Here is a 14,538-nt window from a genome sequence, read left to right as displayed (position 1 = left end):
ATGTTGCAATTAACCTTTAAGAAATTATCACTTACTGAGTTTCGATTAGAACCAAAGGAGAATATCATCCACAATTATCTGAAAAGGCTATTAAATGATTCCTTTTTCCAATTATGTATCTGTGTGAGGGTAGATTTTTCTTCACATGCTTCAACCAGAACGACCCATTGCAACAGATAGAATGCTGAAGCAGATATCTAGTTCTCTTTTATTAAGCCATACATTAAAGAGATTTGTAAAAATGTAAAACAGAGGTCTCTTCTCTCTAATATTTTTTTTAGGGAAAGATAGTTATTTTTTCATAAAAATATGGTTTTCAGTGTTAACATATAATGAGTTCATTATTTTTTTAATAACTATATATTTTTAAAGTTTCCAGTTTTGACTTGTAGTGCAGTGAATATGGATAGATATAACCTATGTAAAAACCCTTTGGAGTCCTCAAAATTTTTAAGATTGTAAAGGTCTGAGCTGGTGACATAAGGTATGTTAGCTTTAGTATAGTAGTTTATTTATTTTTATTGGTTTGTCATAATAACTTTCCTTACCATTTTTGACACTTAAGAATTACAGAATGAAATAAAAATGAAGTAGAAAATAAAGGTTGAAAATATTAGATAGTTTTAAGTCGACATAATTTAATTCAATTCATTATTTGACAATCATAACCTAATAAATTACATGTCTGTATAATACACAAATGTATAACAATCATCTTTCAACAGTGTAGTTTCTAAGTTTATTGTTCCTGTATCCATTTTTATTTAGAAAGATTTTTTTTCTTATGGAAAATTTTTGGTTAGCAAAATTGACACATATATTGAAATTAAATATTTTGTAAAACATGGACCAAGTACCTAAATTTTAAAACAATTTATTTTTACTTTCTTTAATATAATTTTTAAAGGTTACTTTCCATTTACAGTTATTACAAAATATTGGCTCTATTCCCTATGCTGTATAGTGCATCCTTGTAGCCTGTCTTACACCCAGTAGTTTGTACCTTCCACTCTCCTACCCCTATACTGCCCCCCCATCCTTGTTAGGATAAGCAACCTTATCCCTTGTTCCTTCTATGATATAAATTTAACATATTAGACCAATTTCTGAATATACTACTCACATCAACCATTTACATCCATGCATCCTTCCACCTGATAAATTTTTATTGAGCACCTATACCATGACAGAACTGTGAGTGTAGTCTTTAATACATTCTTATGACTTATGTCCCTAATCCTTCCTAGTTATTCCTGGTCTCATCTTCTTGTTTACTTTTTCCTTGTTCAGAAGCTGGCCTTGTCAGTGCTTTGTCCCAGAGGCTGGTTAGCCAAATTTTCTACTGAAAGAGGCAGAGACAGAGAGAGGGTGTTAATCACAGATACACCAGAATTACCAAATACTAGAACTTTGCAATAAGATATAGTATTGCAGAGAGGTCATTTTTATGTTCATTTTCTATTACTGATTCACAAATCTACCTCCTCTTTTAACTACCACTCGACTTTTCCTATCCCTAGTTCTTTAGTGTGATGGCCCCAAACCTGGAAGTGACACAAATTGGAGGGGCCCTGTAAACACTCCAGGCTTTTATTTGTGACCCCAGAAAGGCTATACCTTGGGAGTAAGGGGAATTCAGATGAAGACTAGCCTTCAAAAGACCTAAAAGCGGTGTCCTTAAGTGGTACAAGGTGATTTTCAAGTACACTGTCTGTCTACCAGAAGAAAAGCAAATCTACTCTAGAGAAAGGTAGCACTAGAGTTGCTACAAATTTTCCTCCACAGTGTCCATTATTTAATCAGAAATCACCAGGTATATACGGAAACAAGATTGAATGAATAAAACTAAGAAATATAAAAAAGACAATTGAAACAGACCTATGGGAGATGCAGATAATGAACTTTTAAGTAATTATGATATAAATAAAGAATAAAGATTAAGAATACTAGAGAACTGGAGTATATAAGAAAATCCAAATAGGAAGCTACAGGATATTCATTCTTATAGAACTTGTACAAAAATCGGTCGTTTGCTAAGTTGTAATTCACCTCAATGAATTTCAGAGGATTGAAATATAAGTATGTTCTCTAACCACAGTAGAATCAATAATAAAAAGATAACTAGAAAATGCTTATATAAGTTGAATTTGAGAAGAATTTCTAAATAACTCATGGATGAAAGAAGAAATTACACATGAAATTGAAAAATATTTGGTAAGTAATGATAATGAAAATATATAAAAAATTATGCTTAGAGGAGAATAGATAGGCTTAAATAGGCTTTTATGTATTTTTTTTAAAGAAAGGCTGAAAAATCAGTGATCAAAGCTTTCATCTCAAGAAGCTTAAAAAAAAGTAATAAACCCAAAGTAGAAGGAAAGAAATAATGAAGAGCAAAAATTCAATTAAATTGAAACAAATGTACACTAGAAGCATATCAACAAAACCAAAAGTTGGTGTTTTTTGGTTTTTTTAACTAATTAATTAATTTATTTTTGGCTGCGTTGGGTCTACGTTGCTGTGTGCTGGCTTTCTCTAGTTTCGGCCAGCAGGGGCTTCTCTTCATTGTGGTGCGCAGGCTTCTCGTGGCGTTGGCTTCTCTTGTTGCAGAGCACGGGCTCTAGGTGCGTAAGCTTCAGTACTTGTGGCAGGCGGGCTCAGTAGTTGTGGCTCACAGGCTCTAAAGCGCAGGCTCAGTAGTTGTGGCACACGGGCTTAGCTGTTCCGTGGCATGTGGAATCTTCCTGGACCAGGGATCAAACCCGTACCCCCTGCATTGGCAGGTGGATTCTTAACCACTGTGCCATCAGGGAAGTCCCAGTTGGTGTTTTTAAAAAGATTAATATAACTGTTAAGTTTCTAGCAAGGCTACTCAAGAAAGAAAAGAAAAAGAGAGATTATAAATTACCAGTATCAGTAATGAAGAAGAGGTAAAACCCATCGACCCTACAGACATTAAAAATCCTAAAAGAAAATATTATGAATAACTTCACACCTATAAATTAAAAAATTTAAATGAAATGGGCAGATTATTTGAAAACTGTCACTTACAAAGCTAACACAAAAAGGAAGAAAGCCTCTGAATATTCTGATGTCTACTAAAGAAATTGATGCTATAATTTAAAATCTTCCCCTTGCAGCTCATTTTTAAATTGAGTTATCTTTTTCTTATGGATTTGTAAGAATTTTTGGCATTCTACAAATGAGATTCTTTTGTCAGATACATATAATGCAAGTATTTTTGTCCACTCTGTGATTTGTCTTTTTACTATCTTAAATGATTACAGTTCATCCCCTGAAATAGGAGGGAAGGTAGAGTGTATGGGTATTAGTTCAATTAGGTTGGTTGGTTTGGTGGCATGAGTTTCCTGTCTTCCAGTTGTGTCTATTTTTTGTTTCTTCATATAGTAAAGTAGGGATAGTATTGTAACCTGACTCACACACAGTTCTTGTGAGGATTAAATATCTTAATGTGTAAAACGCTCTTAAAACAGAGGTAAGCATGTATTAATTACATTCTTAAGAAGTGTTGACTACGTTTATTTTTTGGAAAAACCTTTAGTGGCAAACAAACAAATATTTATGTCTCCCAAACAATAACAGCAACCTTCAGTGGTTCACCATTATCTGATAAAGTCTAAAATCTTAAACCTAATTTTCAGCTTTTCCCCCTTTATGGCCCCAACAAGCTTTATATCTTCTGTTTCTTTTGTTGAAAGAAAAGAAACTGTTAAAATCAGCACCATTTATTATGACAATATAACAAAGAATTCTACAAACATCTAAGGACAGGAAACTAGGTGCAGCCCAGTTCTGTGTGGATTGAAATTAATAAATCAGGAAGCAGGACTTTCCCCCATATTTCTTATCTTAACAATAGCACAGTCTCCTGTGTCTAACTTTCTCTGGAGAGCAGCTTTTCCCGCTTCTGTTTTAGAATGTAGCTTTTTGATTCAAGCCACTACTACTAGTCTCTGTGTCTTTTAGATGAAATTTTAAGAAACTTGAGACTGGGAGCTCATGCTTGCCTCTTCCTTCCTCTGTTCCAATCTGCTACAACTAACTGTAGGTTTCCCTGGGCTGACTCAGCAGAAACAATGGACTGAGCACAGGGCAAGCTAAGGGATTTTTAGGTTAAAAAAGGTGGGCAAACTGACTGGCATACTAATCACACCCGTATCATTTCTTTATTTCCCAACAATACTGCTGCTTGTAGCCTGCTAGGTTGTTTTTTTTTTTTTAATTTATTGTAATTTTTTTTTGGCTGCATTGGGTCTTTGTTGCTGTGCGTGGGCTTTCTCTAGTTGTGGCGAGCGGGGGCTACTCTTTGTTGCGTTGCGTGGGCTTCTCGTTGCGGTGGCTTCTCATTGTGGAGCACAGGCTCTAGGCGCACGGGCTCAGTAGTTGTGGCTCGCGGGCTCTAGAGCACAGGCTCAGTAGTTGTGGCACACGGGCTTAGTTGCTCTGCGGCATGTGGGATCTTCTCGGACCAGGGCTCAAACCTGTGTCCCCTGCATTGGCAGGCGGCTTCTTAACCACTGCACCACCAGGGAAGTCCTAGCCTGCTAGGTTTTTCCACGTCTCGATTAACTCCGTTTTCATCCTTCTGTCCGACAGTTTTGGTGAATTCACTAGAGTTGTAGACACTTCTACAACTATAGACATTTCAGTGCTTCTTTTTCTATACTGGTAGTCGACCATCATATATATTGGTCAGCGACACCTTTATTCTTAGCTGCCATTGCAGTGTTTTGAATTTCTATATAGTTAATCTTCATAGATTTTCTGGAGATGTGTGAAAGGGTTGAGTGAAAAGGAAAGTAATTGAATTATAAAATTCCCACTAAAAAATATAATCTTTATAGTCTTTCATTCTAAACAAAGAATCCAGAAGAAATGCTTTGGATTATAACAAAACTGGCTAGTCCCAACTATTGAATGATGTTACCTCTTTTCAAAAGTAAAATTAAATTTTTCATATTTTGTTAGAATTGTGTGTTTTCTCTGATTTTGTTCTAGAGTATGCTTCTGGGTGCTTTTGTTGTGCGTTTGTTTTTTCTGGTTTAAATTTTCGGTAATAGTCTTTAGAATATGCTCTGGAGGCACCAAATTCAGTAACTCATGATTTGGATGCATGATAAATAATGAAATTTGGTTGTCTGAAACGTTCCTCTGGAAAGACTAAACAAGTGGTGTGAAGGTGATTATTAATGAGAACGGACTCTTTTCTTCATGTTTTATAAGGGGGCTCATTTTAATTGGCATGTTGATTTGGGCATTGAAGTAAAGAGATATGTCTTGTGATTTCCTTCTATAATTCACAAGAAGTCTGTAACCCAAGTTAAGTCAATATTAATGGTTATGTCCCTTCAGATGCTAGAAAGTTAATCTGACATGATCTACCCTGCACCTTCAGAGAACAAAGTATATACTATATATAATTAAAATTTACCTCATCTTATCTACTTATTTTTTAGTCTTTATCAAATGCATATTTTGAGTTATTCTTTGCATATTAAAATGTTTATATTTTTATGACATAGCAGGCAAAATATATTTTAACTTCTAATTTTTTTTTTCATGTTTGATTCTTTCTTCTTCCTTTTAGGGTAGAGCCTGGATCAGAGTAGCACTCATGGAAAAACATTTATCTGAATACATCTCTACAGCTCTGAGAGACTTCAAAACAACCAGGTTTAAAAGTCCTTTTAATTTTCAATATATATTTAAAAGATTTACCAGAAGACTTAGCAGTAAGAATAGATGAAGACGCATTTGTTTTTAAAGTCCTTGCCTATTTTATTTCCTCCTTTTTGTACTTCTCAGATAAATCCACTGTCTTCTCAGGAAAATGCAGTTTCTCAACTAAACATACATCTTACCTTGGTTTATCTTTTCAGGCCTCACATTCTGCCTGGAATATCTTTTTTCTGAACAATTTCTGATTCTTACTTTTTCAACACGTGAAGTTTCATTTTCTCCACAGACTTTTTTCTAACCAATTTGGAGAAAAATCTGTGAAATTCCTATAGCATTCTTTCTCTTTCCACACCACAATATTTATTTCTTTAATTCTTATATAATATAATTAATGGTTGCTCAATTGTCTTTTTAGGGCAGTCTATACCAGTGTTCTTCTTGGGTTGTAAGATGGTACATTGTGCAAAACAGGACTTTATTAATTTTTTATGATGGTCAAGAAAAGGTTCATATTAGGACAACAGTCATTCCTACTCAGCTGTGGTCTGCTAATCTATATTTATAGCTTTTGTTAAAGAAACCATTTTTTTTCCATTTCAGTAGTATTTGTAAATGAAAATATTCAATATTTTCAATATCCTAGATATGTACTATTCAATACAGTCACCACTAACCACATGCCACTGTGTAAATTAAAATTGAAATTAAGTAAAATTACTGGGTTCCCTGGTGACGCAGTGGTTAAGAATCCACCTGCCAACGCAGGGGACACGGTTTTGAGCCCTGATCCAGGAAGATCCCACATGCCGCGGAGCAGTGAAGCCTGTGGGCCACAACTACTGAGCCTGCACTGTAGAGCCCACGTGCCACAACTACTGAAGCCCGTGCACCTAGAGCCCATGCTCCGCAACAAGAGAAGCCACCTCAGTGAGAAGCCCGCGCACCGCAATGAAGAGTAGCCCCCACTCGCCGCAACTAGAGAAAGCCCACACGCAGTAACAAAGACCCAGCACAACCAAAAATAAATAAATAAAATAAATTAATTTATTTTTTAAAAAAGTAAAATTACTGATTCAGTTCTTCAGTTGCTTTATCACATTTTAGGTGTTCACTGGCCTTCTGTGGTTAATGGCAGCCAAATTGGACAGCACAGATATAGAACAGTGCTTCATAGCAGAAAGTTCTATCAGACAGCACTGCCTTAGACACTTCTAAATTACCATACTTATTGCTACCTCGTTAATTGTATTTCTTAAAGAAGAGAGTGTCTGTAAACCAGTTTTGACAGAAAATAAGGAATATATATACAGAAATCATGTATCTGGAATCTTAAGTTCATGTCCTGATGCCATATTTGACATTTTGGATTTTGAGAAAATCTGGGCCTTTATTATGACACATTCTTTTAGCTAACTAGCTAATATAGATTACAATATCTTTACTTAGGTGTCTTTATGTTTTTAGGTAATAAAACAATAAATTTTTTATTTGGAAGATACAAAGAAAAAATTATCATTATAAATTTGACCAGGATATAAAGACTTCTAACTCCAAGAAGCATTTGCATAAAGTAAATCTGATATATGCTTATTGAATTCTTTTAAAGCAGTATGATACTCTTGAGATATTTCTAAAGATAGACAGTGAGATGATGATAAACTCTTAGACATTTGAAATAAGTCTTATGCAATGAAACATTTGTTTTACTTATCATCACTAGTAAATACGTTTAATTATGGAAGATAATAAATATTGAAGATAATAAGGCTTCAAAAATAAAAGTAGTATCAGAATCTCATAGATCAAACCTAAAAATCCTAAATTAATGAAATCAAAACCAAGTTTATACCATAATTATCTCGTGTACAATAACAAGATAGTCTTTTCTAAATAGAAATTAAAGCATTAATAATCTCTCTAGGGTTTCCCTGGTGGTGCAGTGGTTAAGAATCCACCTGCCAATGCAGGGGACACGGGTTCAAGCCCTGGTCCAGGAAGATCCCACATGCCGCAGAGCAACTAAGCCCATGTGCCACAACTACTGAGCCTGCTCTCTGGAGCACGCGAGCCACAACTACTGAGCCCATGTGCCACAACTACTGAAGCCCACATGCCTAGAGCCCGTGCTCCGCAACAAGAGAAGCCACTGCAATGAGAAGGCCACGTACCGCAACGAAGAGTAGCCCCCACTCGCCGCAACTAGAGGAAGCCCGCGTGCATCAACGAAGACCCAGTGTAGCCAAAAATAAATAAATAAATTTAAGAAAAAAAAAATCTCTCCAAGTTGTTAGTCTTGTTTCTTAGTTTACACAATTGGGTGGGGTAGAAATAGTACTTGAATAGACTATTTTTAGAGTGAGTAGCTTAAATTTTTTAAGGGAAATCCTTTTTGCCTTGTTTTTAGGTATCAGCTGGGTTTTTTTTGAAAAAAGGAAGTGATTCAGCTGTAAAAAGTTCATGAAGTAAAAATATTCTTGTAACAATATATAAACATATATTACTCAAATAGAAACATGGCTTAGTATATGTTTATACACGCACAGAAATACATCATATTTATATACACAGATACACACACAGTATTTAAATGTGACTATGATGGCTCTGTAATTATCAAGAAATGAAGTAAGTAGTTACTTCAGAACTCTCATCCTAAAAGTTAACTAAAAAAAGGCAGTTGCCAAAAGACGAAGTCTTTTTTTTTAACTATTTACAGTACTTATTTTTTATTAACTGAAATCAAACCAGAGAAACTTAATTATAAATAAATTTGATTGTGAACCCATAGCGAAAACATATGTATTTGGAAGATTACGTTTGTAAAATAACAAGCGTACTTTTAGAAAGAAGAGTTATTCCTTACCTTTTGTCTGGATGCTCCCTGACATAAGCGCTTGTAGAACAATGAGAAATGATCTCTAATTCTTTAGGAGTCTTGAGAGTATCTGAATCAAGTGATTTCTTCTTGTTCTACTCTTCACAGATAGAGAGTAATGAGGTCTTTTAAAATGGTGATACAAGTGTTTACCCCAGTACAGAAGGAGGAGCTACATGAGCTAAGACAGGCAGCTTGAAAGTACTGATCAGTGAAAATCCAAGGATAAGGATTGGGTAGAGGAACTGTGGGGAGCACAACTACGATAAATCTTCTGACGTACGTGACGATCGCTCCAAAGTATTAGAGAAATTCATGTGATCTTTTTGCTACGGTGGAGGATATCTTGGTGAGCAATTGAAAAAATCCTTGAAGAGTTTCACGGTTTACGGATTGGGGTGTTGTTGGGAAAGAGCCAGAGGTGGGAAGTTGGCAGACTCAAGAAGAGAATCCAAGCGGGAAAAAAAAAAGGAATTATTTTGGTAGGTTACTGGGAAAACCTAGAGATAAAGTAAGGTAGAAACTGAATAATTTGCTCAAAGTTTTACTTTCTCCTCACCTGTGGCCTGAAAAATAATTAGAAAAGTTAAGCTAAAGAATACAAATGTGACATTTGAAACCAGATCGAAAATATTCTGGTAAGATTTTGAAGTAACAACTGTGGAAAATATAAAGTAGAGAAAAAACTACTGTGTGGAATCCTGTTTATTACCTTGCAGTTGCACCACAGTACTTCATTTATGATGACAAAAGTAGTGTTCAAAAAACGTTAATCTTCTCGATATGATAGTAGGAGTAAGAGAAGAGGAACGTATAAAGTAAAACTTCAGAATTACTCAGCTGTCACAAAGGGGGAAGAAAAAGGAATGGATAAACACTTTTCTAAAGGATAGGAGAGCAGATGGGGTAGTGATAAATTACCACACCTTTCAAAAACTAAGAAGGTCTTTAGGAATTTGAATGTTTGAAAGTTTTACATTATTAAGATGAAAAAAATACACGTGATTAAAATGTGCTTGTGGACTGCTGCCACACAGCACATATAAAGTTAACTCAAAATGGCTCAGACCTAAAAGTAAAGCTCTTAGAAGAGAACATAGATGTAAATCTGCATGACCTGGGATTAGATAGTAGTTTCTTAGACATGTTACTAAACACCCAAGCAGCAAAAGGAAAATAGATAAATTGGACAGAATCAAAATGTAAAGCTTATCGCTTTGAAGAATATCTTCAAGAAAGTGAAAAAACAATCCACAGAACTGGAGAAAATATTTGCAAAGCCTATATCTGATAAGAGACTTGATTGTGAAATATATATGAAGAAGTCTTACAACTCAGTAATAAAATATTTCTAAATTTTAAAATGGGCAAAGAATCTGAATAGACATTTTTCCAAAGAAGGTACACAAATGACCAAGAAACACATGGAAGATGTGTAACATCAGTAGGCATCAGGGAAATGCAAATCTAAACTGCAAGATACCGCTGCGCACCTGCTAGGATGGCTATGATCAAAAGAACATATATGGGCTTCCCTGGTGGCACAGTGGTTGAGAGTCCGCCTGCCGATGCAGGGGACACGGGTTCGTGCCCCGGTCCGGGAGGATCCCACATGCCGTGGAGCGGCTGGGCCCGTGAGCCATGGCTGCTGGGCCTGCGCGTCCGGAGCCTGTGCTCCGCAACGGGAGAGGCCACGGCAGTGAGAGGCCCGCATACCACAAAAAAAAAAAAAAAAAAGAATATATAATAACAAGTGTTGGCAAGGATGTGGAAACATTGCAACAATTATACATTGATTGTGGGAAAGTAAAATGATGCAACCACTTTGAAAAACAGCCTGGCAATTCCTCATAAAGTTAAACGTAGAGTTACTATATGTCCCAGCACATGAATCCTAGATAAATAGATACAGATATCCAAGAGAATTAAAACCATGTGTTCACAAAAAAAACATGTACACAGATGTTCACAGCAGCATAATCCATAAGAGCCAAAAAGGCGAGAGAACCCGAATATCCATCAACTGATGAAGGGGTAAGCAAAATGTCCATTCCATGCGGTGGAATATTATTCAGCCATAAAAAGGAATGAAAAGCTGCTGCTGCTGCTCTCCTGGTGCTTGCTTATGTGCTTGTTCTGTGGGACCCAGTACCTCATTTGTGAAGTGGTAGCTGAGGAGGATCTGGACCTCGCCACAGCCGATGAAAAGCCCAAGGAGTCAAGACTGAAGACAACAATCATATTAACAATCAAGACAATCTTTTTTTTTTTTTTTTTTTTTTTTTTTGCGGTACGCGGGCCTCTCACTGCCGTGGCCTCTCCCGTTGCAGAGCACAGGCTCTGGATGCGCAGGCCCAGCGGCCATGGCTCACGGGCCCAGCCGCTCCACGGCATGTGGGATCTTCCCGGACCGGGGCACGAACCCGTGTCCCCTGCATCGGCAGGCGGACTCTCAACCACTGCGCCACCAGGGAAGCCCAAGACAATCATTTTTGTTGTGATGGAATGTGTCTCCTGTCAGAGGCTGCTTTCTTCTAGATCCTATCCCCATTCAGTTCTTCCTTTAGTTATCACCTCTCTCTTTCCTCATCCTCAATCTCTTTCCCATTGCTGGATCATTCCCACCCACGTAGAAGCATATACTGGTATCTCCTACCTTAACAGCAAAAACTTCTCCCTTGAACCTGCATTTCCCTCTCATACTGCTCATTTCCACGTTCTGCTTCATCACCAGACTTCTCAAAAATCTTTATACACACTTTCATCTCCTTACCTGAGAGTCGCTCTTTATTCTCGTACAGCTTCTGCCTCTCACCACTCCACCAAGGATAATTTTAAAAGAATACCAATAATCCACAAGCTACCCAGACGTAATGGACATTTCTCTGTCCACATTGTACTTCCTTGTACAGCTAAAATAGTTGAAAACTTCCTCTTTCTTGAAAAACCTCTCTGCTTTTAACTTATATAGCATTCCCTGGTTTTTCTTTCTCCCTCTGTAGTTGCCCTTCCTCAGGCTTCTTTTACTCTTCACAGCTTCTTAGTGTCAGTATTCTCTGGGCTCAGTCCTCTGTTGTCTACTCTTCTCAGAATTTCATCCATCTCCCTGGAACTTTACCAGCTGTATGGTGGCGGCACCACATTTACCAACTTTACCACCATACCTGCTGTATGGTGGCGGCACCACATTTAAACCTCTAGCTAGATAGTTCAGATTTCTTGATTCCGTGCCCCACCCCATCCTACAACCCCGTTGACCCACTTCTTGGCAAATGGTTTCGCTGCCCTACTTACATGGCTGACGAAGTCAGAATCTGAAATTCATGTTTGATTCCTCTTTCTCCTTCATTTTTTTAAATATAAATTTATTTTATTCTGGCTTCATTGGGTCTTCGTTGCTGCATGTGGGCTTTCTCTAGTTGCGGCGAGTGGGGGCTACTCTTCGTTGCAGTACGCGGGCTTCTTATCGCGGTGCTTCTCTTGTTGTGGAACATGGGCTCTAGGCGCGCAGGCTCAGTAGCTGTGGCTCGCAGGCTCAGCCGTTGTGGCGCACGGGCTTAGTTGCTCCACAGCATGTGGGATCTTCCCGGACCGGGGCTCGAACCCCTGTCCCCTGCATTGGCAGGTGTCCCCTGCACTGCGCCACCAGGGAAGCCCCTCTCCTTCATTCTTTCCAGTCGCTCCAGTAGCAACTCTTTTCCATCCTATCTCCAAAATTTATCTCGAATCTACCCATTTACCTTTATCGCCATGGCTGCAAGTGTAATGCATACCTTTCTCATCTCTTGCTTATACTCCCCTATTGTCTTCCCAACTGAGATTCCAGTTTGCCCCCTCCCAGTAGCCACCCAGCTTCCAGCCAGTCTTAAAAGTAAAAGGGATCCTGTCAATTCCCACTTTAAACATTGAAATGGTTTCTCATTACTTTAGCCAGCAGGCTCTGCAAATACATTCCCTGGAGTCAGACCCTGGATTCGCCACTTTCTGGCTGTGGAATCTTGGGTAAATTGCTTACTCCCTCCATGGCATAGTATTTGGTGGTAAAGTTAAGCAAGATAATTCATGTAAAGCACTTGTAACTGTGCCTGGCACTCAGTAAATGTTTACAATTATTGTTAATGTTATGTGGCCTACAGAGCCCTGGGTGATCAAACTTCTCTGGGCCTAAGGTCTCAGACTAAACACTTGAGAATGTCTTTCCTAATGACTTTCTTCAAAGTTGGGTTCTCCTTTATTTTTTCTCTACCTCAACAACTTATTTATTTACTTTATACTACTTACCATCTCTGATTATCTTTTTTCAGCCTGTCCTCTCCCCTAGACTATAAGCTCCATAAAGAGGGGTCATGTTTACCTTGTTCACCATTTTATCTATAGGATATAGCACAGTTCTTGCTATATTATGTATTTATTGATAAAAATAATTAAAGAATCTCACATTCTTAGCAAGACCTTTTGGAGATTTATTTTTTGGCCAGTTTTTCATCCTGATTCCATTTGACTTAGAATAGAACATTTCTTTATAATGCTGTAATTTGTTTTGTATGTCATGAGGGAGAATCTTCTTTATCTCCTCCCTTCAAGTTTCTTATGTAAGGGCTAAACTGGGGAAGAGAACAAGATGTTGATAAAGAAATTTCTTTGGTTTATAAGATAAGCTTTCTCATATTTTAATATTGCACTTTTAGTGTGTGGAATAACTTATGACTCAAAAAAAGAAATTTTGAAGCATGATATTGTGCAATATCAACATCATCTATTCTGGTTGTTCACTTTGGATCCCACCCAAAGGATATTTGTTATTGAAGTACCTGAAAGGCCTTAAAATAGTCTTTCAGAATGAACACTAAGGATGGCATTATAGACACATATTTCAACTAAAATTAAATTATATGTGTTAATAAAAAGAGTATTATTATTATTAGGGTATTATTTTAAATACTTTTTCTAGTTTCTAATATATTTCTAGTCAACATACAAATAATTGGAAAGAGTATACCTAATAGAAAGTGGGAGCTTTTCTTCCAGACCACAGTAATATCAAATAGTTGCTCACAGTTTTCCTTTGCTTCTAAAATACAAAACTTCTTTAAAGATATAGTCTACTATATAAATCTTTAAACAGAAGTATTTAATATATTTTTCACCTTGGTACTTTCAATATTTATAATACATTTTTGCAAGTCAGTATGCTCTTTTGGTTAGATCCTGCTCATAAAAATATTTTCTTTAGAACAAAAAATATTTTCAACAAAAAAGGGAATTTTTTTAGTATATACGTTACTATTATTGGATTAGTCATCTTAGGCTTTGCTCTTGGCTCATTGGTTACATAATCTTGATTATATAAGCAAACTTTATTAATGTTCCAATTTTTCTATGAGATAAAATGAAGAAATTGAAAGCTTACAGTCTTTAGAAGTCTTTGAAAATATTGATAACAAGAATCAGATTTTCAGTCAAAATTATTGATATGTTGGTTTGATTAAGGGAATATAAAATAAATTTTTCCTAATAGCTTCTACCTCTCTAATATACATGAATGAGTGTGTTGTCTCTGATTAATTCTTTGATTAAATGATAGAAATATAATCTTTTGCAGATCACTTAGTATTCTTTTAAATATTGTTATTTTAAAAATTTGTTATCTCAAAGTTAGAAGTACATTTACTGAAAATTTTTTGTTTTTTTAACCAGGACTAATAATGAAAAGTTCAGCATACAATGGACAATTCTCTTAACTAGCCTTTCCTCTTCCATTTTTCCTCCCTTCCCCTCTGTTGCAGTGAAAACTGTTAAATTAAATCAGGTCTTTGCAGCATTATGCTTCATGCTTGGTTTTATTTGAGTGGAATTATTGATTTCACGTATAGCAAGCACTTCACTTATATAGGTTAGCTTAAAAAAATCAGTAGTAAAACAAAAGCCAAAAAACCTCAGTAAAACAATATGATATACACACA

The 14,538-nt window shown here is 36.5% G+C and overlaps 1 protein-coding gene across 4 annotated transcripts in view; it reads left to right on the top strand.

The window, feature by feature from the left end:
* Positions 1 to 14,538, top strand: part of RUNDC3B (RUN domain containing 3B) — a gene marked incomplete at its 5' end in the record, with an annotated part of 155,298 nt that overhangs the window by 74,518 nt on the left and 66,242 nt on the right. For all 4 annotated transcript variants that reach the window (XM_082661583.1, XM_082661582.1, XM_082661580.1 and 1 more), the window contains one exon: positions 5,609 to 5,694. In XM_082661583.1, the coding sequence (XP_082517709.1) occupies positions 5,609 to 5,694 (86 nt within the window). The remainder of the gene's footprint in view (positions 1 to 5,608; positions 5,695 to 14,538) is intronic.

This window comes from Grampus griseus (assembly GCF_964374135.1).
Source record: "Grampus griseus genome assembly, chromosome: 9".
Taxonomy (NCBI): Eukaryota; Metazoa; Chordata; class Mammalia; order Artiodactyla; family Delphinidae; genus Grampus; species Grampus griseus.
The sequence above is the reverse complement of the archived record's forward strand: the minus strand, read 5'-3'. Positions and strand labels throughout refer to the sequence as shown.